The sequence below is a fragment of the Chaetura pelagica genome, unplaced genomic scaffold, assembly GCF_000747805.2.
Source record: "Chaetura pelagica isolate M959 unplaced genomic scaffold, ChaPel_1.0 scaffold11, whole genome shotgun sequence".
Lineage (NCBI taxonomy): Eukaryota > Metazoa > Chordata > Aves > Apodiformes > Apodidae > Chaetura > Chaetura pelagica.
The window spans coordinates 1,061,395-1,087,374 of record NW_009952694.1 but is presented as its reverse complement, the minus strand read 5'-3'; the positions used below and the strand labels follow the sequence as shown (position 1 = coordinate 1,087,374).

At 37.9% G+C, this 25,980-nt stretch overlaps 1 protein-coding gene across 1 annotated transcript in view; it reads right to left on the bottom strand.

The window, feature by feature from the left end:
- Window positions 1-25,980, bottom strand: part of AKAP6 (A kinase (PRKA) anchor protein 6) — a 239,156-nt gene that overhangs the window by 174,823 nt on the left and 38,353 nt on the right. The window contains exons 2-4 of the mRNA XM_009993930.1: window positions 20,700-20,951; window positions 14,727-15,021; window positions 13,237-14,660 (exon numbers count right to left, since the gene is read on the bottom strand). Of these exons, the coding sequence (XP_009992232.1) occupies window positions 13,237-14,660; window positions 14,727-15,021; window positions 20,700-20,951 (1,971 nt within the window). The remainder of the gene's footprint in view (window positions 1-13,236; window positions 14,661-14,726; window positions 15,022-20,699; window positions 20,952-25,980) is intronic.

Below are 25,980 nucleotides of genomic sequence, written 5' to 3'. Positions count from 1 at the left end.
CTTTGTATGGAAAAATTTTACATATGACTTCACATTCTAGATGACAGAAAATAATTTTGCTTATCTGCCTCCTAATTTATCATGCGTAGGAATTTGACTCTTAGTTATTTTCGAGGCAGTATTTCAAATTGTTCAAGTTCCTCTTCAGGCCACAGTGCCGGATGGCAGCGGCAATTGGGACGCAGCCTGGCTGAGAGAAGGCTGGAGCACAGACTGAGCAAGCCCTCTTGTGGAGACAACTTACACCGCTTGGAAACGACTGTTGTGCCAGCTAGCTAAAGCGTCCTCTCAAAAGGATGAAAACATTATTGACAAAAAACCCATCACTTTTACACAAGTTTTATCGCCACTGGGTTCTACAGACACAGATACATTGGTTAAAGAAGTATATATTTTCCACTGTTCTTTCTAAGCAGCACTGGGTTTTGTCAGAAGACCTCTGCAATGTCAATCTGTTTTCATATGTTTCTAGCACAAGTCCATGTTAAATTTTGAGGTTGGCTGGGAGAAGGTTCCCAAGGAATCGATATTGAATCTATGGAGTGAACAATATAAACAGCAGAAAGGAGAAACGGGATTTAAAGGGTAGCAAGAGCCCTGAAAATGAAACAGAAGCGGGAAGGGAAAACAGACAATAAGGAAACAGGTCATAAATAAGAAGAAAAATAGAGGAGAAGGAAATATAAACAAAGGAAAATATTGTTTGTTTGTTGTGGTTTTTTTGTTTTGTGTTTTGTTGTTGGGGTTTTTTTTAAGTGTGATGTTCTTTTGGTCATTGGGAATAAAACAGGCAGGGAAAAGCTCTTAGAGTTAAAAGTAGAACAGGCAACTCACTCATTGTGAGTGATCTGAGTAATGTACAAACTTATGAATGATCATCCAAATCTGGTCTTTGAAGTTCATCATACTACTAGGATTGAATCTATTTGGTTTGAAAATATATTTATTCACAAAGAATGATGCCTGTTATTGGTCATGTCTCACTGAAACTGTCACTACTCTTACAATAACTTTCTTCTTAGTAATTTCTTCTCTACATAAAATCCAAGAGGCATAAGGGGCAGCTAGGGAATAAAGATAGATGCCCAAAACATGTTCTAGTACATGGTAAGTTTTAAGTTTCTCTTATATATCACAGCATCAAATATCCTAAATGGAGGCTTTATTAGATGATATCTTCACGTGACCATGTCTAACTGTCTAACTCTAGACTTGCCATATCTAACTATATGAGTTGCCATATCTAGAGATCAGTTGAGCAATGCGAATGTTCTTAGGTCACATACTCTTGCTTCACTCAGCTGGTCAACCAGGGAGCAAGCTATGAACATCTCTCCAGAAATTTGTAGCTAGAATGGGAAGAAAAAAAAAGCAAATAAAATCTACCTAAACCAAGAAAGATTATGCTAGTAATGCCTGGAAAGGGGGACTTCAACTCTGCCACTGCAGCTGGAAGGAGTGTCTGGATTCTGGAGGGACCCTGAGCACTGCAAAAGAGAAGGGCCTGTCTTTGGTAAAAAAAAAACCAACAAAAACGGGAACCAAAATGAGTTACTATGTCCTCCTTAAAGGATAACGGCAAAATGCAGCAGTATATTCAAATCTATTTCACAGTCCCAAATTTATTTTTTGACCACCCTGAGCAACTCTAAACTAGAACAGAAAATGCAGAAGTTAGTTCAGGATCTGTTCATAAGTGCAAATTTAAGATTTATTCTACTAATACATCTTAAAGCAAATCTCCTAGCCATAACCATTCCCTTTCTTTCAGTATGAAATGTTTGCTATGGTCCAAACTCTCTAAGTCTATAACCAGTATCTTCATTTTCAATGAAGCTCGTTGTCTGATGTGCTTTTTCTAAAAATACTGCCAATATAACTATGTTGAAGCAACTTCTGGTGATGTAAGGGTACTTGGAAGTACTGCATTGCCTCTTCATATAATTACTTTAAATGTTGTGTTGGCAACATACTTTATTTTCAGATTGTTTTACAGCTAATGTATGTATCGATTATGAACTGCATCCAAAAGATGAAGTAATCTTCATTTGCAATTTTTCCATATAGTGCCCCCAGCAATATATTAGTATATAGCTTTATTCTGCTCTGAAACATAGACAATTATGAATGACCATAATTCCTTGGTTTGCATACCCGGAGTATTTGGGCTTCAGGCAGTGGACTGGGGGTGGAACGCCCTGGAGCAGCTGTTACTTTTGCCAATGGTCAGCTGCTACCTTGCATGCAAGGTGGGCAGCACCAGAGGCCACTTGACAGAAGCCACTTTGACACCTCCCCCAACAGGTCCCAACATTTCTTTACCCTTTGATCTCATAGTTGCTAGAAATGAACCTCATTCCCCAGCACTGAACACGCTGCACATGACATTCATACACCATGGTTGCTCAGGTAGGTTGTAATCAGAGTGACCCTATGGCACGTTTTCAATTAAACAGAGATTTGTGCACTTCCAAAAAATTTACCTTTCTCCAACAAAAAACCAAATAATCTTAAATGAATGAAATTAGCCAAATTGTATACCTTTACCCAATGGCATAATATTAATTCCACCGGGTTTCGAGTGCCTTTAAAGTAAAAACAAAATTAACTTTTTTACATTACATTTTCAGTAAGTTATCCAGTAAGTGATAAATAAAGGAAGAAAGCCACTGTATTTTTGGTCTGCTGGACAAAAAGCAGGATTAAACACTGCTTATTTACATAATATAATTATAGTTTTAAAAATAATAATAAAAATGGTAGTTATGTCTTCAGGAAGACCCAAACTCTAATTTTTTGCAGAAGGCATGTTTCATTTTTAAAAATATACTTCACATGTGGAGTTTATATTTTGAAATTTAATAACTGGCATACACATGCTATTACTTTTTGAAGTTGGAACAGTGTGGCAACTCAAATTGTTGGAATAAAATACATAGAAAAAAATGTTGGAGACTCTACCAAAGCAAAATAAAATCATACGGAAGTAATATTCTAGATTATTATTTATTTGATATCTGAATTTCTAACAACTTCGTTTGAAGGTTGTGTCAGTCACTTCGGAAGCAAAATTTCTGTAAAATTGGTGCAGTAGCAGGCTCTGGCCTCAAGAGGGCGATACATCACCATGTCTAAAAGTTTTCCAAAATGAAGGAAAAAAACCCCACTTTTTACTGCAACAGAACAGAAGCTGTTTGCTTGTGAGTAACTGCTAATATTTTGACCTCTGCTATATCATTGACATTACTTAAGACATAATAGCCCCTCAAAATCAGGACGCTTAATTGAGTATGTCCTACTATTCACGTCAAATTAGTTAGAAGAGGTTAAGTCTGCCACTTCACAAGAGTTATTATAAGTCTTTGATCCATGAGCTTGTTTTGCAGTTAAGACTTTTGAGTTTAAAAACATAAGGATTTATGATTGCCACTGTTTGCCAAATATGGCAGCAGTGAGGAGAGATTAAGAGTCAAGGTCTCTTTTCTTTACTCCTACACTTGGTTCTTGTTCTTGTCTCCAAAGAAATCCTATCACTATTAGGTCCTCCATTACTTGCTCTTTTTTTTTTGCTTTTTTTTTTTTTTTTTCCCCTTCTAATTCCTCTATCCTCCCTCTTAGACAGCTTCTTTTTTAAGTGGTCTCTGGTGGGCGTTCCTTAACACCCTCTTTAATTCTGACTTATATTTTTCATCTGAAAATGTTGATGTGTTTAGAGAATAAAATTAAACAAACAAAAAATCTCTGGTCTCTTCTATTTTGTCTTTGTATTCTTTATTTTTAACCCCAAAAGCTTTGCAGTTGCTAACAAATTTACTATTTTTTCCTGGTTTTATTCTTCAGCAGAGCTACAGGAGATAAACACTGCAATTTATAGATGAAGTTGACTCTAGTTTGGATTTACCTGAGCAAATTTTATGCTAGCTCTTCAGTTCAGTTGCTGCTTATAGTGCAGCAGTATTTACATTTTAAATTACCCTGTATGTCTTTAGTCTTGTGCAGCACAAGGAGGAAACATCCATGTAGTTGGATGCTGGCATCAGTAAGGAAAAAGCAATTAGTAATATTAAGTTACTGTGACTTGAACTTCTACATTGCTGCTACCAAAAAACTGTTTGCTTGTTGGTTCTCCCCTGTCAGCCTGGAGACTTTCCAAATATTGTCTAAGAGAAACCAGAGGGAAATCTAGCCCTTGTTCTGCTAACCTTACTTGACCCATGTGAGAATCAGTGTTCAAAATAAGTCTTTACAAACAATAAATGAATATTCAGGTAATATTCCAGTTAGATTTGCTAAGGACAGGCCAGCTGTTTGTAAGGATTTGTGAAGTTCTCCAAAATCCAAAGCAAGGATGAGAAAACAATTTTTTTTGCCTTTCTGGTTGCTTTCAATATAACTTTAAAATACTTGCATAAGCATACAGACAGTCTGAAACAAGCTTCTGAGAGACAGTTTTCTGTCCATATTTACCACAAATTATATTCACTGTTTTGCCTAATGATGACAAGTATGATTTAGGAGTCAGCATGACTTAGTGTTTCATTCCTGATCATAACATACTGGAAGGATGAAGGAATGAAAACCAGTCACTGTCAAAACATATAAAGATACACAAGAAGAAAAAAATCTGAGCATATTTTGAGGAGTTATGTAATAATCTTACATAAGAGGACTTGATCTTTCTTCTCAGGTTAATCCCCTCTAGACCCTTGAACATTTCTCTTGCTCTGACTCATCTCCAGCATGTACATATTTTAAGGCAATAATGCGTTAACAACAGTAGATAGACTGGAATTTTATTTTGGTAGAAGTTAGTAGCAATGTATTATTTAAATAATTAAATATTTAATGCAGAGCATAGTGATTTTGGTATACTGTATCTTCCTGGAATATTCTGTACTTCCTCACAGAAGATACATAAAACATAAGTACCCAGGAGCCTAAGTATATTGTGTAATGGAAGAGCTAGACCTTAAAATATTAGGAAAGGCATATCACTGTAACAATATAAAGAAATAAACATTATCTGTCACCTCTCCATGTTTACCAGATTTAAGAGAATATTAGAAAACACAATTTTAAGTTCAGTATTTTCTGTTTAGCAATAATGGCACTTGAAGGAGTCCTAACATCAATACAGTAACTAGTTAACAGAGCAGCTCATAAGTTATCTTAAACTCTTCACATTCAACCAACCAACCCACTCCCCAGTACCTGCCCTCTGTAAGGCAGGAGTTCTAGAGAATTCAGACCTGAACAACACAAGAAGATTCCTCTTAAACCACCTCATGCACCTTGAAGTAAATTCCCAACAGCAATTTAAATCTTTCTGCCTGTGTTTTGACAGCTAGTACCATCACTGAAAGCTTCCAAACCTATTTCAGTGGTTTCTGAGTGCCTTTCTCTACCTCTATGAGAGAACTGAAAACCCCAAACAGTCCTAAGGAATAAAGATTGTCTCTGCACTGATAGGAAGAAGTCAATCACAAGATCATCTTAAAGTAAATAGTGATTAATTCTTCAAGTTATTGCTGTGTCCCTTTTAAACCTGGTGTCTCTAATGGCTTCCCGGGTAGGTCACCTGGCACTTACTGCTCACCTTCAATAATGTCCTTTACTACAGTGAGCATAGGAAATGTAGCTCTTACAATCTTACTGTTCCTTCTTTCCATCTTCAGTTCTGCTGCACCCTTTTGCCTATTAGCAGAGATCCAGAAGTTAAGAAATAATCCTTGACCAATTTTTAGAATACTTCCAGTTCACAAAGAAATAATGTGGATGGCTCTGGTGCAGGCTGGTAGCTAAACAGCGATACAGATGGTTTAAGACTTGACTCTGGGTTGTAAAGCAAATGGTCACTTAAAGCTGATCTGAGTGACTCCATTAGAATGGAAGTGGAGTGCTTTTGGCATCATGTATGCAAAAAGCAGCTATTCCTTGGTTCATCTAAGTTGTTAGTAGCAGTCCCTGAGCTGAGGTGCCCAACTATGCAGACAACAAGAGAGAATCAGGAAGTTTTTTATAGCCAAAGGTCTCTCATCAGATGTGAGCCAAACACTGGATGTAGACATATTCCTTACAATCAGTTATAAATACTAGCAAAGCCATACCCTCAAATCAATGCTACTAAAATTACTTGTGAGCAGAATGTTTTCTATTTCTCCCTCTCTTCCCCGCCCCCCCCAGTTTTCCGAGTTCATTTGGACTGACTTGCCAAATACTGAATACAAAAAAAGCCCTGATCTAAAGCTGCTCACTGCCAAATCATTCTGAGGTCTTTACACTGGAGATTCGAACAGTTCTGAACAAGCTTATGTTTCACAATAGAAGTGTTTAATTAAGAAAGCATAATTCCTATTGTCTGTTTTAGATGCAAAGTTACAAATTCAGAATATGCACAGATTGCATAGAAGTTGCTGGTTTTATAAAGATTTCTGGTGACAAATTCTCTCAGACTATTTGTGGTATAGCAAATACCAAAAAGTAAGTGTACTTGGAGGAGCTGTTTAAAATTCAAGCAAACTGCTAGAAACAAAGTGTTTTGGAATAATAGAGGGTTCACAGCATTTCAATATTATCTTCTGGTGAAGAAGTATTTTTCTGAGTAAAAGTGAGCTCCATATGTATACTATGTTACTGCTTAATAATAGTTTAAGCAGTTTGAAAACTGAGCAATGGGCTTTCAAAGCAAAGGTGTATCACTGAACACGAACCAGCAAAGGACAAACTTGACTCCCAGTACAAAATGTAAAGTCACATTTCCAGTTATGCTGCACAAAGCAGCAAGAGTGCTGAGAAAACTTCAGTTGCCAAGGAATTTTTGGATCTAGTAACACCAGGACAACTGGTCATCAACCAAGAGCAGTATTTCAATGTGAATTGTATGAAGCAGTATAAGTAACATTCAGAGATGAAAAAAAAAATAGCAAACACTAAATCTATTAGGAAAAATATGCAAACCATTTCAGTATTGAAAGTTATTTCAGTTATTGAAAGGAAGAGGGCTGAAGGGAGCACTGCAACACTTTAAAAATCCTATATCTAATGATAAAAAATAAGCCAGTCCTGTCCCCTGTTGATTAACTTTGCTTTTTATACCTATTCTGTCACTGTTGTTTCCAGTTCTATGTTTTTGTTTTGCTACCAAGCCCCATTGGTGTTATCAGTTCCTATTGGTTTGTCACTACCTTAGCTCCACAGCCTTCATTTATCCTCTGTGCATGCTTTTCCCCCTGGTGATGAAAATGACTTCTAAACACAAATATACTTTGCTTTCTCTCAAGAAATCCAGCTTATACCTTAACTGCACTGGTGTGTTTTCAGTGCATTGTCTGCCCAGATGTAACTCTGTCCCCTTTCAATCTATTTTTTTCTCCCCTTCATGTAAGTTCTGCAAAAATTTTCTAACCAACTGGCTCTCCGCTGCCTAAATGTACTCCCAGCTATATATCAAATAAAAACTTCCTCTACCAAGTTGTTCTGGTTTAGTGAGTTTTTTGGTATCAGGGGAAGGGCCCCAGGAGTGGCTCTGGTGAGAAGCTCCCCCTGCTCTAAAACCAGCCAAAGAGCCATTGGAAGGACAACAGATGGGCCTCAGCGATTAACATACAAAAGAACTGAGATAACACCTGAGCAGAGGAGCACTCAAAGGAGAAGAGCTGTGCTGAGGAAGCAGAGCAGTGCTGGTGGTTGGTGAGGAAGAAGGGGAAGAAGATGCCCAAGCAGAAGTTTCCCTGCAACCCATGGCAAGATGGTCGCTGTCCCCCTGCACTCATGGAGGAACGTGGTGGAACATTCCCTGAAAGCTCTGAGAGGGGTGAACTTGGCCAGTGGGCTTGGATTTGTAGCCAGTGCATTTGCTGCCAGTGGACTCTGATTGTGCAGCTTTGGAAGACCCTGGTGCCAGGGGAGTTGGCTGTTCCTGAAGCAGCCCGTGACTGTGACAAGCCCACACTGGAGCAGCTCTGGACCTTGCAGGAAGGACTCATGAAGGAGAGGTTCGTGGAGGACTCTCTCTCATGGGGGGAACCCCCTGGGGAAGCAGGGAAAGACTGTAAGGATTCCTTCTTCCTGAGGAGGAAGGAGCAGCAAGAACCACCAGCCTGTGAACTGACTCTAAACCCCATCCTCTGTCCCCCTGTGCCGCTGGGGGGAAGGAGGGAGAGAAATCGGGAGCAAAGTAATTTGGGCCCAGGAAGAAGGGAGGGGTGGGGGAAACATATGCAAGCCCTGCTCTTTGTGTTGTCTGTGTCCTGTGTGTGTTTGATTAGTATGAAATTAAATTATTATTTTTTCCCCCCCAGTCTCTTTTGCCTGGGACCTCAATTGGTGAAGAACCCTTCTTGTCCTTTGTCTCAACCCATAAGCTTTGTCCTCCTCACCCCAGAGAGTGTGTGTGGGGGGGAGTTGAGTGAGTGGCCATGGGGCTGCTCCTTTGATGTCGTGTTCAGCCTAAACCATGACACAAGTCCATTAGAGAGTTGCAGAAACCTGCTGTTTAGCCACCATTTGGGACAACCCTCTAAAAACACAAAATTTTCCCACTCAAACACATAAGCTATTTATCATTCTAACAAGGTTAGAGCTCTCGTATTGGACTCCACTTTGTAGACTGCACAGATCCTTTGTTCCTCCTAAAAAGGAAAATTATTCCTGTTATTCAAATAATTTGGGAAGGGGTCTTTAATCTCTGCTCTACTGAAGCATCTCGGCTTCAGAGGGGATAAATGGTTGCATGAGGGTGAAGGGGTCCCTGACTGGGTCCTGGAAGGCAGCAGGCCTTTTGTCTGGCTCTTTGCTGCAGGGTCCCTGGGACATGCTCTAACCCAAAGCAGAAAAATATGCAGAGCAGCATTAAATTATTCCCCTAGCACATCAAGAGGGTGGGTAACTAGTGCCAAGGCTGACTGGGCTCCCCAGGCAAAAATACAGAGCCAATGGGATTGAGGGCAAGGTCATGAAATGTGATGAGCTGAAAAGATAGGATCGATAGATACCAAAATGCTTCTTTCAGAGGAAATTCATCTGTCTCTTACAGAAATGGAGCCTGTGACAAAACAAGCTAGAAGTCTATATAACAGGAAAAAATTGGCAATTTGCTCCATACAATTAACCCTGAGCCCTGCAAAGCAAACACATCTTCATTTAAATGGAATGTCTTGCAAATGGTCACATTTTTACCCTTTGTAATAGTGCCCTCAAAAATCAAGGAGACAGGATTATCAGTGACCACAGATTACAGCACATGCATGTTAGTAGAGTCAGTGTCATAATGCTTTCTAGAGGAGAAGAAACTGCCTGAACAAGGTTTTTATTGTTATTATTATTTCGTTCACATAAGATGATTGAAAATGTATTGTCATTAGATCAGCCCAATATGAGTTTTTTCTTCCAATTTTTCAGTTTGTGCATAATTCTTAGCATGATCTTAAGGAAAACAGTTTTCTTGCTGCAAGTAAACCTTTAAGCATTCTGAAACTGCTACTATGGAGTCCTGGTGTTACAAATGTGGAGTGGCAATCGGCCATTGGTTTAAAGCAAATAACTCAATTGACTTTACCAAGAGAATTAAGTTTTTATATATTTTTCCCCTCCAGTTAGTGTAACAGAAACTACAGAGCTTAACCTGCATTCCAGAAGTCCACTTGGGGTAGCTTCTAAAAGCTCAACTGTACTTTAACAATAGGAGGGACATTCAGAATTTGGTAGCACTGTTTCTCACATTTAACTCCAAAAAGTAATTTCTGAAACATATAAGGACCTGCCACAGAAATTTCTACATACCCCAGAATGGAAGTACCCAGTACTAATGGCACATACATTGGTATGTGCCAAAGAATTAGCTGCAGTGCAAGGCAAAATTTGGCAAGAGTATGTAATATTTATAGCAAAACAGAAAAGTGATCCTATGTAACAGCAAATGGGCCAGTCAAACAGAATTCTGTTTGTAGCCAGATAGATAGATTAACAGCATAATACCCATGCCAAGACCCTTGCCATGTTTTGCAAGTAAGAAAAACTACATTTTATCAGTTTATACACATGACAATCATCCATAAAACTGAGAAATTAATAAGGCTTCAAATAAATTCATATGTTCAACAAATTGCTTACTATCAAGATATTACCAGACCTATAAGAATTCAAAATTATTCCCATCATAGCAAAATAATGAAACTTCCCTACCTAGCAAAAGCATGACTTTCAATGATTTTGAGGCCGCCAGTCATTTCTAAGTTGTTTTATCCCAAAATGAAAGGTCGAGTTATTTTAGTTTTGTTTTACAAAAAATATATTAGGCTAGGTGTTTGCAGCAATTTAACTGAATTACTAATGGACATGATCATGCTTCTTCTGTCCTTAATTAAGCTCTTCGCTCAGATCTGACTTTCTTAGCCACTAACAAAATACAGTTAATAAAAGTAGTATTGAATTATTGTTAAGACACATATTCATGCAATTAGAAAACTCACTTTAGAGTTGGAGAGGTCTTGTTAAATAATAAAATTAATGTAAACACCAAATGATTATAATTAAAAAAACAATGGCATGTTTTTGATACTTTGCTTAGGGAATTATGAACCAGGAGATCTAGCAAAAGAAGAACTCAATTGTGACATAGGTATGGTATAAAAAGTTAGATTTTGTGTACAATACTTTATAACATTACGTAAGGAAGAAATTTTTTATTTTTCTATTGCTTGTGTCAAATTAAAGTACCTCAGCAAGGCAACATGGTAGTACTGAAGAAGGATTTGCTTTGGTAAGAGCTCTTGTATTAAAACATTAGTTCTTTACTAGTTTGACAAGCAGAAATTATAATAAGCAACAAGCAAAAAATTCAGGTCACTAAGCAGCTTGGGAAAACCTTCTATTTCATTAAAATAATATAATATTATCATTGCCCTGCAAAACTTTTCCAAACTTTTCTCTGCACTGTTTTTATTCGCCATTCAGGGAACACATTTGCAAGCCATTTAGTGTAGCTAGCAGACATCTTCTGCATAAAATATGAAACTCTTGCATGTTGCTTTGAAGGGCATGGATCACTGAGCTATTTCTCTAGCAGTGCTCTTTGCATCTGGTCTTCTTCCTGTTTGAGGCCCTTCTACTCTGAGCCCCTTCCCACAACAGACTTCATGAAACTATTTTAAAACTCCATGATCAACATTTTCCAAACATTCATCACAACCAGGAACACTGAGAAATTGTAGAAACAGCAGTGTCAGCAGTAGCAAGATGGTAGAACAAGAGCAGCAGCTGTAATCCCTGGCCAGAAGGGTTTACTCTGGCCAGAAAACAGCTAACTACATTTAATTGCTGTCAGGAGCTCAATCTGCTTTCCAGAGTAGGTGAGAAGGGGATGCGTATGGAGAGGAAGCAGGTGTTTACATCTGCAGCCAGTTGTTAACACCTGTTTCTTGTTTCTCCATCCTGGCAGGACTGAATTGCAGCTGCAGGGAATCACACAGACAGATGACCCCCTCAAAAGAGAACTACCTTTTCAAAAAGTTTGAGAAAAAAGAACCCACATGATTATTTGAAAGGGTGATGCAAAAACTTTCTCTGCCACCTGCTTCCTGCCAAAGGGATGCTCATCAGCATCTAGTGGAGGGAGCTGGTCCCTTGACACTCAACAATTGCATTACTTAAACAGGCTCTTGTGGTATCATTTTAAAAACAAGATCTTACGTATTCACCATCAGCTTAGATGGGATTTACTGCTTGCACAGAATAAAGGGCTCTGTATCTGTCCCCTTCATCTAGACTAATTGTCAACACTACAGAAACCCAGAAACAGCTTGGTCTTAAAAATACTTTTCTTTCATTGGAGTCTAGAACATGAACCCCAGCCATCAGGATAGAGAGAACAACTTGAATCATCAAGCACTGCCTTTTTAGAGCTGTTTCAAGTTCTTTGTTTAAGAATACATTTCCCTTCCTGTATTTTCTACCGTGACTTTATACTGAATCATCTCTAGTTCAACTACTTTTCTACTAGTCATAATACTTTCAATGACTTAAAAAGTTATAGAAATCATGCACTGTAAGCAGCATTTACTGAAGTTATAAAACTAAGTCTTTTTATCTTAGCTCTTACAGAGCTTGATAACCAGAAGAGAATATAATCCAGATTTAGCATTTAGATGCCAAGATCACCCTTTAAAGCATATTTCATGAATTTTAAATTATTTTGGAATCTAGTAGAGATGGAACATTCTTTTCTGACTGTCACTTTACTAAACTATATTGAGGATGGACATGACATGTTTTGAATAGAATTCTCCTTTACAATGGCCAGGAAGACAAACCCACCAGAAAATTGGAAAAAAATATACTATGATTGTAAGTTAATAATTATATTATTGATATGACTAGGTCTTTATTTGATTATTCATTCAAATTCACCTTTCAAAGTTCTTTTGTTTTCTCAGAAAGACCTTTCATAGTGTTAACTACTGCAAACACTTCCATTTTATAAAGAGTTACTTCTGAAGAAGTGATGCAAGAAGCATAGGATATGATAGGAATGAAAGACAGGAATGAAATCCTATCTTATCTGAAGTTTAAAGAGATAATGTATTGTCATTATTGCTCTAGCATGTTGCACTATTAAGTTGCCATTATTTAGGAAGGATAAGTTAAGACAGAAAAGAAGAAGAAAATAAATAAGAAAAAAGTTGTTGTGCTTAGTTCCACCAACACTGGAAATAATAATGGAAAACACAGGGAATAATAATAATGGAAAATATCACTGCAAGGGAAGAGAACTGATTAAAAAGAAATACAATTATGTATGATATCAGAGGAATGAAGAAAATATTATTCTGTTCTTGCACTCAAGCAATTTTTTTAATAAAGAAAATAGGCAGATGATATTAAGTATCACTTCATGAAAATAAAAGTAAGATTTTTTATTTTCCAATACTTATCTTTCATGTCATAAAAAATTGGCATATCATGTACCTGACCTTGGCAAAGAGAAGCTCTATTGATAAAATAATGTATTCTTAAGTTTAAAGATTTTTGTACTTGTAAAATAATGTATGCAAATTCTATATTGTTAGTTAAAGTTAACTGCAGTCTGTTACAATTACAATGATTGCTGCTGTTCTCTACTAGATGAGACTATTTTCACCACTAAAAAAAAAAAATGACTCCACCCCTGCCCACAGCCCCATCTCCATATATATAGACCTATCAAACACTAGGCAGATGAGTACAGAATTATTGCCTTACCTCTATTTTTTCCCAAATGGTTTCATAATTGTCTTGATGTCGTATATCTTGCATCAGTTGCTGAATTAAAGCTGATTTATTTGAGGCAGATGTCTCATTCTCAGTGGGCTGAGTGACAGACGTCCTTTCTGACTTTTCTTCAATATATTTTTTAATGCAAGATGCAGGCATACAAAGATCTTCATCAGAAAGAATATCACTGAGAGGACCAGATTCAATACTGTCACCCAAGGAGGACACTATATCACTTGAAGAGCTTGGTGAAATTCTACCCGCTTTTTTGTGCTTTTTTGTGTGGTATGTTGGATACATTTCTGAATCTGAGTTCATTTCTGACAGCTCCCAGTCATCAATGTTTTGGATGGTTTCCCTTCTGGGCCTTTGGGGCAGCAACTTGGTCAAATTTTCTAGTTTTAAAGCTAATACTTCAGTCTGTTTGAGATGTGAAGGAAGTGCTAAATATTCATCAGATCCATACCAGACCTCACCATCTTTAATGTTTTTTTGAGTATAGCTTGTTGTTGGAGAGAACATTTTATTATTCTTTCTTCTCGGTAGAAGAGGTGATGATCTGGTAAGCTCAGAACCAGCTGAGGAAGCACTCTTTTGGCTACGTGTTGGTGAACTAAAAGGCTCAGTTTTACCTTGTGGTTGCTCATTTGGGTCTCTCTGGTTATAAGAATCTGATGATACAGAAGAATCTGTTTCTGTCTCCTCCAGAGACTGAGAGTTATGAGAAGTAATTCCATTTTGTAAAGAACGTCCTCTTTTTTTGACTTGTCTTGGTGGAACTGTTTTACATGTACCTTCAGATGTTCTTCCAGCTTGCACTTTCTCTGGAGTGTCATGAGACTTCTTGTGCTTTGATTTTTCTTTACAGGTGTAGAAAGTAGACCTCCCTAGACTTACAGGACTGTCATTAAAGTGATTATTTATTGTGTACTCAGGATTTCTATCACCTATTTTATTTAAGCAATCATATGACTGACTAACTGCAGATGGACTGTTGCTGTAGGGTGACTGTAAAGCTAGGCAAAGCTTGGACCTGTCTGGTGGATCTAACAAGGAGGGGGTACTTCTACTCATTTCATTTTTAACTATCTGAGAGATTTGCCTTTTTAAATCATTGGCTTCTACATAATCTTTAAACACATCATCTTTCAGAAATAAACCTCTTTTTGGCAACGTAGGCTGCGTAGGGGAGTCTTCATTATAGTTAAAGCAGTCTCTTATGGACCTCTTAGGAGGTGAGTTTTCACAGTGAGAGTGTTTGATTTTTTCACTGGTGTGCTGTGGAAGATTGCATTCTGCTTTATTTAGTGTAGAAACTGGTTTTCTGTCAGTAGGTAAACCACCATCTTCTGAGCAAGGTCCTTTAGAAAGAGAGGAGTTTGCAGAAGGAGATACTTGTGAGAGCTCATGTGGTTGTTTCCTGTCTTTGCTTTCTTCTCCATCTTCTGCTGAAAGAGGTATGTGGGCTTCTTTCTCATTTAATGCTTCATTACACTGGGAAGCAATTGAATCAGTTGCTACTGCAAGTAAACCTGCACTTCTGATAAGTCCTGGAATGTCCTTATCCATCTCACTGTAGTTCCAGGATTCAAATGATTTTGCTTTCCCTTGGCTGGAGGTCATCTCATCCAGAGCTCCAAGCAAGTCCTCACTAGGACTGTAATCAGATAGTTCAAATGCAGTAATACCACAATCCAGTGACAGGTAATTTTGGGAGCATTTAATGGTTAACTGTCCAGAATCATCAACTTCAGTTAAAGAGTCAAGACGGTCCTGAAATAGACAAAGACGCAGTATTTTTTAGCAGATTGATTCTCACATACAACACACACAAAGTAACTATAAGCTTCTCAGTTTCACTGCCTAACATCTATACAAGCATTCCTCACTGACCTGCCTATTTTTGCAGTGCTCGTAGATGAGCAAACCATTCTAAAGCATTTGGGAATTAAAAATGGGAGTAAACTGAAAAATGCTTAGTTTCAGTTTGGTACAGCAAGTTACCTAAAAATAGCAACTCCCTTTTCTATTCATAGTCTCCTCCTTAAATTCTGTTTTCAGTTCTACTTACTCTGTAGAGGGGACTCAGAAATTCCATACAGCAGACTTTTAGTATTTCCTCTGTTAACAGGATTTTAATAGGAGGGAGATCTTGAGAGCTGCTGAGTATATCAGCCACCTTGTTAATCTCGTGTTCTCAGAAATCCATGCTGCTTCACAATCTTTCAGCTGATTGCCAGAATGTTTTTTCCAAGCATTATCTAGCAATGATAGACATTTCCTCCCATATGAGATAGAGGCTGTTAACTGCATTTCTTTCTTTCTTAAGTGTGGCCAGCAGGAAGAGGGAGGCGATTCTGCAGTTCTGCTCTGCACTCATGAGAGTTCACCTGGAGTTCTCTATCCAGTTCTGGAGCCCTCAATACAGGAAGGACATGGAGCTCCTGTAGAAAGTCCAGAGGAGGCCCGCGAAGATGATTCGAGGGCTGGAGCACCTCTGCTATGAAGACAGGCTGAGACAGTTGGGGCTGTTCAGCCTGAAGAAGAGAAGAGTCTGGGGAGACCTCATAATGGCCTTCCAGTACCTGAAGGGGCCTACAGGAAAGCTGGGAAGGGACTTTTTACTTGGGTGTGTAGTGATAGGAAAGGGGTAATGGTTTTTAACTGGAAGAGAGTAGATTTAGGTTGGACATTAGGAAGAAATTCTTTACTGTTAAGATGGTGAGAGACACTGGAACAGGTTGCCCAGGATGGCTGTGGATGCCCCCTCCCTGGAGGTGTTCAAGGCCAGGTTGGACAGGGCATTGAGCAACCTGGTCTAGTGGAAGGTGTCCGTGCCCATGCAGGAGGATTGAAGATACGTTATCTTTGAGGTCCCTTCCAACCAAAACCACTCTATGATTCTATGATTCTTTTGTTGTTTTTCCTGTTGTTTTGTTGTTGCATCATCAGCTGAGGATTTATTTGCTAGACAGTTGGTGCATAAATAGAGAATAGCTCAAGGAAAAGAAACTATAGCTGGGAATCCTAAACCTCCAGCCTGCCATGCTGTCTTGTGAGCGTTTTCTCAATGGAAGTCCTTCAACCTCAGAAGCATAGACACAGCCAGAGGAGACCATCTCAAGTGGCAAATTAGATTTTAATATCAAAGTCCAATTAATGTTTGTAAACATTTTGGTGACTTACTTGAAGGACATTTAAAAAATCTGACTACATTAAGATCCAAAAGCCGCCTGTGATGTAACAAAGACAGCAAAATTATGTTTAGTCAACAATTTATAAGAACATTTTTAGTTAATGTTCTAACACCGAAGCAGGCCTCAACTATTTCCAAAAGCTAACACATAATTTGAAACCTGAACCTAGGATCAAATAATTATGAAACTATTTCTGTTTTTATTTACATGGATGTACATCTTACGTAACTCCATGAAACTATCTAGAACCAGAGAAGAGGCCAACACCCACCTCAGTACAACCTCCTTTCAGGTTATTTAAGAGGCTGATAAGGTCTCCCCTCAGCGTCCTTTTCTTCAGACTGAACAACCCCAATTTCTTCAGCTGCTACTCATATGTCTTTTTCTCTGGACCCTTCACCAGCTTGGTAGCTCTCCTCTGGACACACTCCGGTACCTCAATGTCCTTCCTATAGTGAGGGGCCCAGAAATCAAGACAGTACTCGAGGTGTGGCCTCACCAGTGACAAGTACAGGGGCACAATCACTTCATACTCCTGCTGGCCATGCTATTCCTGATGCAGGCCAGGATGCTGTTGGCCTTCTTGGCCACCTGGACACACAACTGGCTCATGTTTAGCTGACTGTCTGATTGATCAAGCAAGACCTCCCTTTCATAAACCCATTAGTCCAAGTGTTTACAGAGACTACTTAAAAATATTATAAAGGGCAGAAACTCATGTTATAGGAGTCTAACTTGAGATGCCTAAATCAGTATAGTGCTCTCTCTTTCAAAGCTTGGTTTTCATTATACAGTTTTTTAAAGCAGATGTGTGTGTATCCACAATAGTTTCCTGTCTGAATTATTCTCTGGAACAGCTTATCTCTCTACACAGTTTAAGGACCTCAGGCAACGTATCTGAAGGAGGTATGTTAATCTCATAGTAAATCACTAAGATTTTGATCTGAACAAGAATAATCTCAATAAAGAAGGCTATTGTTTGCCATCTTCTATAAACATATAATGTACTCTTTCCACTCTGCTTCCTTAACTCAAACAGAAATATAAAAAAATCTTAAAGCTAAAAATATTATTTATAGAATAGATTGATTAGAAAGTTATCTATCAACCATAATCTTGGCCACTGAAAATATCTTTTATTTAGCACATTCTATCCAGAGGCAGAACCAATGCCAGAAGTTAGCATACCACAAATGCTGCCAATAGCCCAGAATTAAAAGCATTTTCTATAATCTCTTAAATTTATATTCTGGAGATGCATTTATTAAAGAAAATAATGACTAAACAATCATCAGTATTACAGCTGTATTTTCCTTCTCATCTCAGGAAAGTATTAAAAACTGTAAAACCATGTATAAATTGAAACACTTTCCAAAGCCCTAAGGGCCTTCATTTATCATAAGTAATGAACTCCATTCCTTTGTCTCTTAAATATATGTTTATTTTCATTAATAATATTTACAATTGCATGCATTAAACCATCTTGCTTGGTCATTTTCCAAGCAGCCTCTTAAATGTGTGCTTCAGACAAGCATTATTCAATGCCTGTATTACCATGTTTTTAATATTGTTTTTATTTCAGAAAAAATTCAGTTATTTGTATGGCTACCAATAGGAATGCAGGAGTTAAAAAAATAAAATTGTCCCTTTTCACATAGTAATGCTTCCTGTAAAGCTCTGTAGCCTGTTTCTAATGCTTTATTGTGTTTATATTTAAACCAACACAATTCTGAATATTTTTACTCTTTCAAATGAGCTAATTTCTAAGATATGTAACTTTTATAAATTTACCAACTGTTTGAGAACATCAGGATTCACTGAAATTTCACATAGCCTTATACTGAACCTTCCTCTATTTCCTGTTATGTCAATTGTGAAATAAAATTCACAGGTTAGGTTCAGCTATTCAGGATACACAGAACTCATTTTTCTTTACTTCTTATCTATCTGTAGGTAATTCCTGAAGGAGAAAAGGTGCTTCAAAATCTTAACTACCTGAAGTTAAAAACAATTTTTAAAAAGTATTTGCTTAATTTGACATCTCCACCATGGCAGCCAGCTTGCCTTACTGGTTCTTCTCTTTTCTCTAAGCCATAAAGACATTTTGTGCCCTTTCCTGCTGGCATCTTATATGGTATGACACTGCTGAAATAGACAAAAGGGCAGGTACTGACTGCCTAGTCAATGAACTGGGCTCCTAACCAAGCCAGCACAGCCTGTGCTGTACACGTTCATGTTTTGGTAGCTACTCTGCCAGTGCCATCCCTCTTCATTACGTTGAGGCTGGCTTGTGCACATTTATATATTACAGCTACAGATCAAATATAGCCCAGGCAGGACTGTTGCACTGTGATTGGCTGTGCAGTCCATGAAGTGAGAGTAGTGGATACTAATAAGATGAGTCTGTCTCACTGATCATAGAAAAAACCTTGTCAGGTCATTCCTTCCATGAAGCTCCTCAGTTAACATTGACATCCAAAGCCTTTCTTCACCATTACATGGAAGACAGCTGACTTAAGAAGTGAGCCAAATATTTTGAGAAAATATAGGTTCATGGACTACAGAAAAGCATAACATTTGCTGTACTGGTTCAGATCAAATTTCCATCTAGCCCAGTATCCCATCTCTGTGTCAATTCTAAACGTTTTCTGCTAGCAGGAGTAGTGAAAATTAGGAGAAGAGTTATCTCTATGGGCAAGGGTTTCGAAGTGTGCTCAGTTTCATTATTCATATAAGCATGAAAACCCCTAATGGATAACACTTGTATCATGAGGCATTTACAGGTCCCATAATGTAGTCCTATCTGGGACGGGACAGGGGGGAAACACCAAAAAAAGGGTAGATAGGAGTAGATACAATTGTATCGACATTATATTTTTTACTATTATTTTCATCAACAGGTGGTTTTTTTCCCCACTGAAAAATAATCTGTCTTTCCCCAGTCAGTCTGCCTCTGTATTGGAGGGATGTTTTTTTATAGCACTGTAATCAGATCCAGATGGAACATTTCCTGTTTCTTAGTATCTGAATCTGCCCCTGCCTTATGTCTTGAAACCACCACACTCATAAAATAATTACTTCACCCTAATTCACCACTCTGGATGTTCAGACAAATGTGGATTTCCTTCACACTTCCCAAAGGAGGTTTAGCAGGAACAGCAAAGCAGAAACTGAATCTGAGACACCAGATATGTATATGTCAGGAAGAGGGAGCGTGGAAGGTGGGCCTGGGCATAGCTGAGTGTTTTGTTCAGGACCACCCACTTTGTTGTGCCGAAAACAAATATTAAACCCATCAGGAAGCAGAGAAACATGTACATTCTATTTAAACTTGAGTGATCTGAAATTCAGGACATGTTTAGGGGACTTCTGACTCTGTAACATAGATTGCAGAATCTCACTGCATTGATCTAGAGGTCTCTTTCTCTAAATGTATCTAATCCTAACAAAAACTTTTTATCCTAATATTGGGACTTTCAGCAAAGGAGGAATCCTTTCCATTCTAAGTTATCTTCTCTTAACCATTAATTACCCTATTAAAAATATGCATCTTTTAGTGTTTAAAATTGGGCCAGTAGTGTTCTTGCAACTAAGTTAATTTAGTAATGATGAATTCAAATGAAAAGGCATTTTAGTCAAATGAATCCAGATTTACAAAGCATTTATATGTGTGGGAGTCTGACATTCTGTCAGAGTGAAAAATGGATGATTCATGCATCATTGTTTCCGAGACAAAATGTGTGACTGTTCAGAGACATGTTGCAGAATTGCTAGTCAACTTAAAGTCCATGGTCTCTGCTTTAAAGCAATATTGACTTAGGCTGGAAAGTTCTGGAAAACATTGTGTAAGCGTCAGGTTTGTGTATATGAGAAGTGTCTAAGCTTTTCACTACACATAAAAACTGAGTTTTTAATTGGATATGAACCTTAAATTCAACAATGACCAGACCAAGGTCTTTGGACCAGATGTGCTTCTTAAAGTTTTTCCAATTCTCTATGAAAAATATTTCAAGCAGGACAAAACATTGCTAGCCACTAGCATGACACTGTTGAAAGCTGACCTTAAATTTCTTTAATTTGGTTGAATGAGAACATGTACCAGCTGAAGAAATTTAAAAATCAAAATTAGCCAAATATCTAGAAGACTACTAAGCCATCCTTGAAACTGTCATCCTAGCAATTTTAAATGTGCAACTGGGATGGAGCTGCTTCAAATGCAGATGAAATTCTCAAAATTGAATTTATTTACTGTACCTCCTTATTCTCTTCAGAAAATGCTTGCAGAATATCTGTCTGCCTGGTGTAGTTTCCATTGGCGTCTTGTAGTCCCTGGAGAATACGCTCTCTCAGAACCAGAACAGAAACACGTAGCTGGTGCCAGAGTAGTTGTACTGTATGGATATCAACTATCACATTGACCGAGTAAGACAGAAGCTTCAGGGAAAACTCAGTCTCTAGTAGAGCATGAATTTGTTCAACATGATCAGATATATCTTCACAAATATCCTGTAACAGAAAAAAAAAGTAGGTATTTAGCTACAGGCATGGTTCTTTCATGGATCATCTCTACTTTTAATGTACTTTGTATTATATGCAGAATAGATTCATTCAGAGAGGAAAGATAATGTAATGAATATATCCAGGCTTGTCTATTTTTTTATTATTTATTTATGTCAATGCTACAGCAACTGAACCAGCAGCTGTCCTGTTTGGCAGGACTGTTCAGTAAGTGCAGAGACAGCATACAATAAAAGATGGCACAACAAGATCACATGAATCAGAAGCAGAAAACTAACACTGTAAAGTGACATCCTAGAAGACAGCAATAGGAATGAAAGTGAGAAGATTGCCTCAAGCAGTCTCCCTCTCTGCTTCCTCCCAACCCCCTCACCCCCCCCCCTCACCCCTACCCCACCTCGATTAAAATGCAAAGAATCTGATCTGTGCCATCATCAATAAAATGCTTTTGGACACAATTTGCCTTTTAATCTAGCCTCTATAGCCAAACAGGGCAAAAGTCTGGGATAGACTCAATGTGGATAAGCTATTTCTGAGATCAATTGCTGCCTGCTGTGTTCAGAGGGCGCTAACTTTTGCATAGTCTTGTTCTGGACTCAAAATTGAACAGAAGAAGATGGTGGAGAGGGAGGAGGGAAAACAGAGAAGCTGTAAATAGTTGTGTTGAGAAAGTAGAAAAAAATAAGTCACCAGGTTATCAAACTAAGGTTTTGAAGGGGTGGTATTCTCCAAATTTAACAGTTGGTGTTCCAGATGTCTAAACTGTGCTACATAAAGTGTAAAATTCTTACAATCTAGTCTTAATTTTCTTTGCAAAAGGGTAAGTCACAAGACTAAAGAATTTTTAGGCATATGCTATTGAGCAACACATCTTTATAACAACCCTGTTTGAAAACTGTATGTAAAATTATATTATAAACCAGTAAGAAATATTATTAAAATACTAAAAAGAAATTACCAGTGGAAACTAGAAGGTTTTTCCTACATCTCTGATGTATATTTAAGGGTGGTTTAATAGTATATTTTAAAATCCAACATCAGTTTCTTAAAAAAAAAACAAACATAAAGAAAACACCTTCAGAGTTGTTTTGTTGTGGGTTGTTTTTTTTAGGTAATGGGTATTATATGCATAACATCAATTAAAAAAGATAATAAACAACATACATTTGATTCATTTAAAATTTGCCATCAAAACAGTTCTATCAGAAAATTACAGTGAAATCTCATGTATGATGATACCACCGTGATTTTGTTCAGCCATATAATAAGAAAATTATTAAAGCTGATGTTTTCAAAATCAAGAATACAATAGAGACATTTTTATCAGTTCAGATCTGACATCTTCAGTCTGAAAGTAAAGCCACATGATCTAATGTGTAATTGCATGTATGTAACAAATTAAATAAAAATCGAATCCCTAGATAATATTAAATTATTTGAGTACAACAAACAGCACTATATTAGCCCTTGAGAAACTATTACAGCTGAGTACAGTTACTAATTTTAAAAATGCACTGGAAGCTACATGAAGTCTTCTGCAGGAGAAGCTCTCAGAAATGCCAGAGATGAGCACAAAACATTGGAGTTTCAATAAGCAGAGTTTTGAGGCTGCCTTGAGAGAGAGGCAGTATCTCTTCCTTTATGCCCTCAGTGCCCTTGGGACAACATCTATGTACAAAACACACAGCCTCACCAAGGCAACATGTAGGACTGCAAGTGTTCAGGATTTCAAATACCCACAAACTTCCAGGTAACCAAATGGATGCTCTAGTTATCAGATTAGTGGGTTAGTCTAATTCTAGAGACAGATAGACAAAGCTAACATGCTCAGCAAAATATTTTCCAAGCTTTGGGGAAGGTTGTTATTATTTTCTATTTATCCAACTAAACTGAAAATTGACTGAAAAGCACAGCTGTATTTCTACATTATGTCAAATGTTTTAAATAATATTTTTAGTGAATTAATTTGACTGAGTTTATATTGACTTTCCCAGTGTTGTTCATGCTTTTTTCCTCTTAACCACAAAGCAGTTTAGTTTTGGTTTCAGGGATTTAACAGTAATTATAACTGTAGATTAGACTCAATCTATAGAAAAATACTTAATATCTCTTCATTTAGACTACTTGGTTGAATGAGCATGAGTTTATGCCAACCTGCAAAATAAGTTTTGGGTTTTTTTCCAGCTTGACAAACACAGTTACATGCTGAATTTGACTGCCATAAAAATTCTCAGATAGGTTGCAAACATGACTTCATAAGAAGAAGGTTTTAACACTGAGTGTCTTCTGACAATTGTTAGATAATGCACCACAAATACTGGCTAATGAATCTAGATAGTACTCTAAATCAAGAGTTCAAAACCACACTTCAAAGAGGTTTTCTCTTGAGCTTCCATTATGCTAGCTACCAAAGCATCTCAGATTTCTGAAATAGGCAAACTTCCCACAACAACACAGAAAAAATTGTGTTGAAATGCAAATCCCAGCACCCTAGAGGCTTGAAAGAAACACATATTCAAGGACATATGCTGTTAATTTTACGATGGCTTGTTATAAGTTACTCATTTTCTTCAAAAGCAAAGCCTGAAGTACTTACAGACTACCACAAGCATAGCAGCAGCCAAGTGCTTTTTGTACTAACAAGGTAATTAACCACACTTGACAGTCTCAGTAACACGGAGACAATGTAAGGCTGACCTAGTCCATATCCAAGTAAAGGTCACATACTCTGTTCTTAACATGTAAGACTACCATCTCATTCAGAGAGAAACAAAGTACCAGCTCTTACAAGATTTAGGATTTATAAAGAGTCGATGGCCAAAAGACAGGACACTATTTTTGGAGTGGCTGAATGAGCCAGGAAGGAAATCAAGTCCTTACATACCTTCTCACACTATATAAGCTCTGTGCTCCATTTTGTGACTATATTATCAGGTCCCTTTACCTTCTGGTACAGCATTGAACTGTCACTGTAGCCTTGTCTTTATTTTCATGGGAGAACAGAAAGGCATTTTTCCTTTGCTGATAACTATGTTATGTCATGGTGTAATCTTTAGGAATGTTGTTTGGGCTTTTTTCTTCTCTTCCTATTAGATGAAAATCTGATTGAACTGTTCAGGGAGTCTGATTTAATTTGCAACAGGGCCAGGCTTAGATTCAAAAAAGGGATTTAATTCCCCCATTAATAGTTCCAGCTATTCAATGTCCAGAAGTCTGGACAAATACCTAAAGTGCTGGCACAAGTTCAATATGGCCAGTTCAAAATTACATATATGCCATATGGTCCACCTGCACAGGCACTGATGGTGGACAAAAGAAGGTTGGATTCACTGTGTGCTTGCGTAGCAGTAGCATCAATACAGCAATCTGACTGCACATGTTCTAGCCACCTGTGTGATAGTGAGCAGTTGCCTCCTTCCCTTCAGGGTGGACATGGAGTTCCTGGAGTGCATCCAGAGGGGGACCGTAAAGATGATTTGAGGGCTAGAGCACCCATCCCATGAAGACAGGCTGAGAAATCAAATGCTGTTTAGCCTGGAGAAGAGAAGGGTCTGTGGAGACCTTATAGGGGCCTTTCAGAATCTGAAGGGGCCTACAGAAAAGCTGGGGAGGGGCTGTTTAAAAGGGCTTGTAGTGAGAAAACAAGGGAAAACCACTTCACACTGAAAGAGGGTAGGTTTAGCTGAGATATTAGGAAGAAATTCTTGCCTGTGAGGGTGGTGAGACACTGAAAGAGGTTGCCCAGAGAAGCTGTGGGGGATGATGCCCCATCCCTGGAAGTGTTCAAGGCCAGGTTGGATGGGGCTTGGAACAACTTGGTCTAGTGGGAGGTGTCCCTTCGCAAACTGGGGGGTTGGAACTAGATGATCTCTAAGGTCCTTTCCAACCCAAAACATTCTGTGATTCTGTGATCAGCAGTCCCCAATAGATCCAACCCAGCACACATGGCACACAGTCATAGACCAGTCTATTGGTTATTTCTTGAAAAAAAATCTTAGGAACCATAAGTTCACATTCCTGCATTGCGTAACATTGTTTTGGTGGGTGACGCCAGATGTCAGCTAAAAAACAAGGAAAGAGGATATCAATAGGGGCTTAAATTATTTTTTCCAGTTATATGTAATCCAGGTCTAGTCCATTTTATCCTGGAACCTGGCCTGTGGTGAAATTAAATCAACTTCTTCTGGCAATGGCTACATCAGCTGAAATGGAGAAATCCAGTTGGCATTATCTTATAAGATGTTTTCTTACTACTGTACTTGATGTCTAGATTTACTTATAAATATGATAAATTAAATAATTGTATCCACCACAGCTGCAAATTTAATAATTTTCTATAATAATTAATGCATTTCAAATACAGAACAATAACGTCATGTTACATAAGTTCCTGGTTTTACTGAGACTCAATATGAAGACCTGTTACAATATGGCCTCATTGTTCCCGTTCTTCCTAAGTCCTTTTAGTTGCATTAGAAACAGCAAAAAAAAGCAGAATGTTGTCATGTGCCCTTTTTACACTTTGTATTTATAAATAAAGAACAGCAGTAACACAAGATAATACCTGAATGCTGTGACGAGTGCTGGTTTCTCCTATCAGAATTGGCAAGTGAATAAAATAAATCATGTGCTTTTCAGTAATAAGAAAAGAGTATTTGCCTATTGGCATCTATCTCTAAATATGCATCATTCCAGGACAATGACAATAATATACAGCCTACAAATGTAAGCATGGAAATTCTTCCCCAACTTATCAGTATAATGTTCCACATCAGAAGCTATTATAGCCCAATTTTTAGCAAGTACCATTTCCAAAACAACTTTTTGTAATCGTTGATCTCAAACATCCACTAGGCATTTTTATTTTTACACAGGTTCATAGTGGTGTTAAGGTAAAGATTTTTTTCATTCTCTCATGGGCCATCCTATAGCAATGACCACGGAATCTCTTAGGCTACAGGAGCTGTGTCCTTTTGGCTGCCAACTGCCCACTTCACTCAGTTTTCCAGACAGCTGA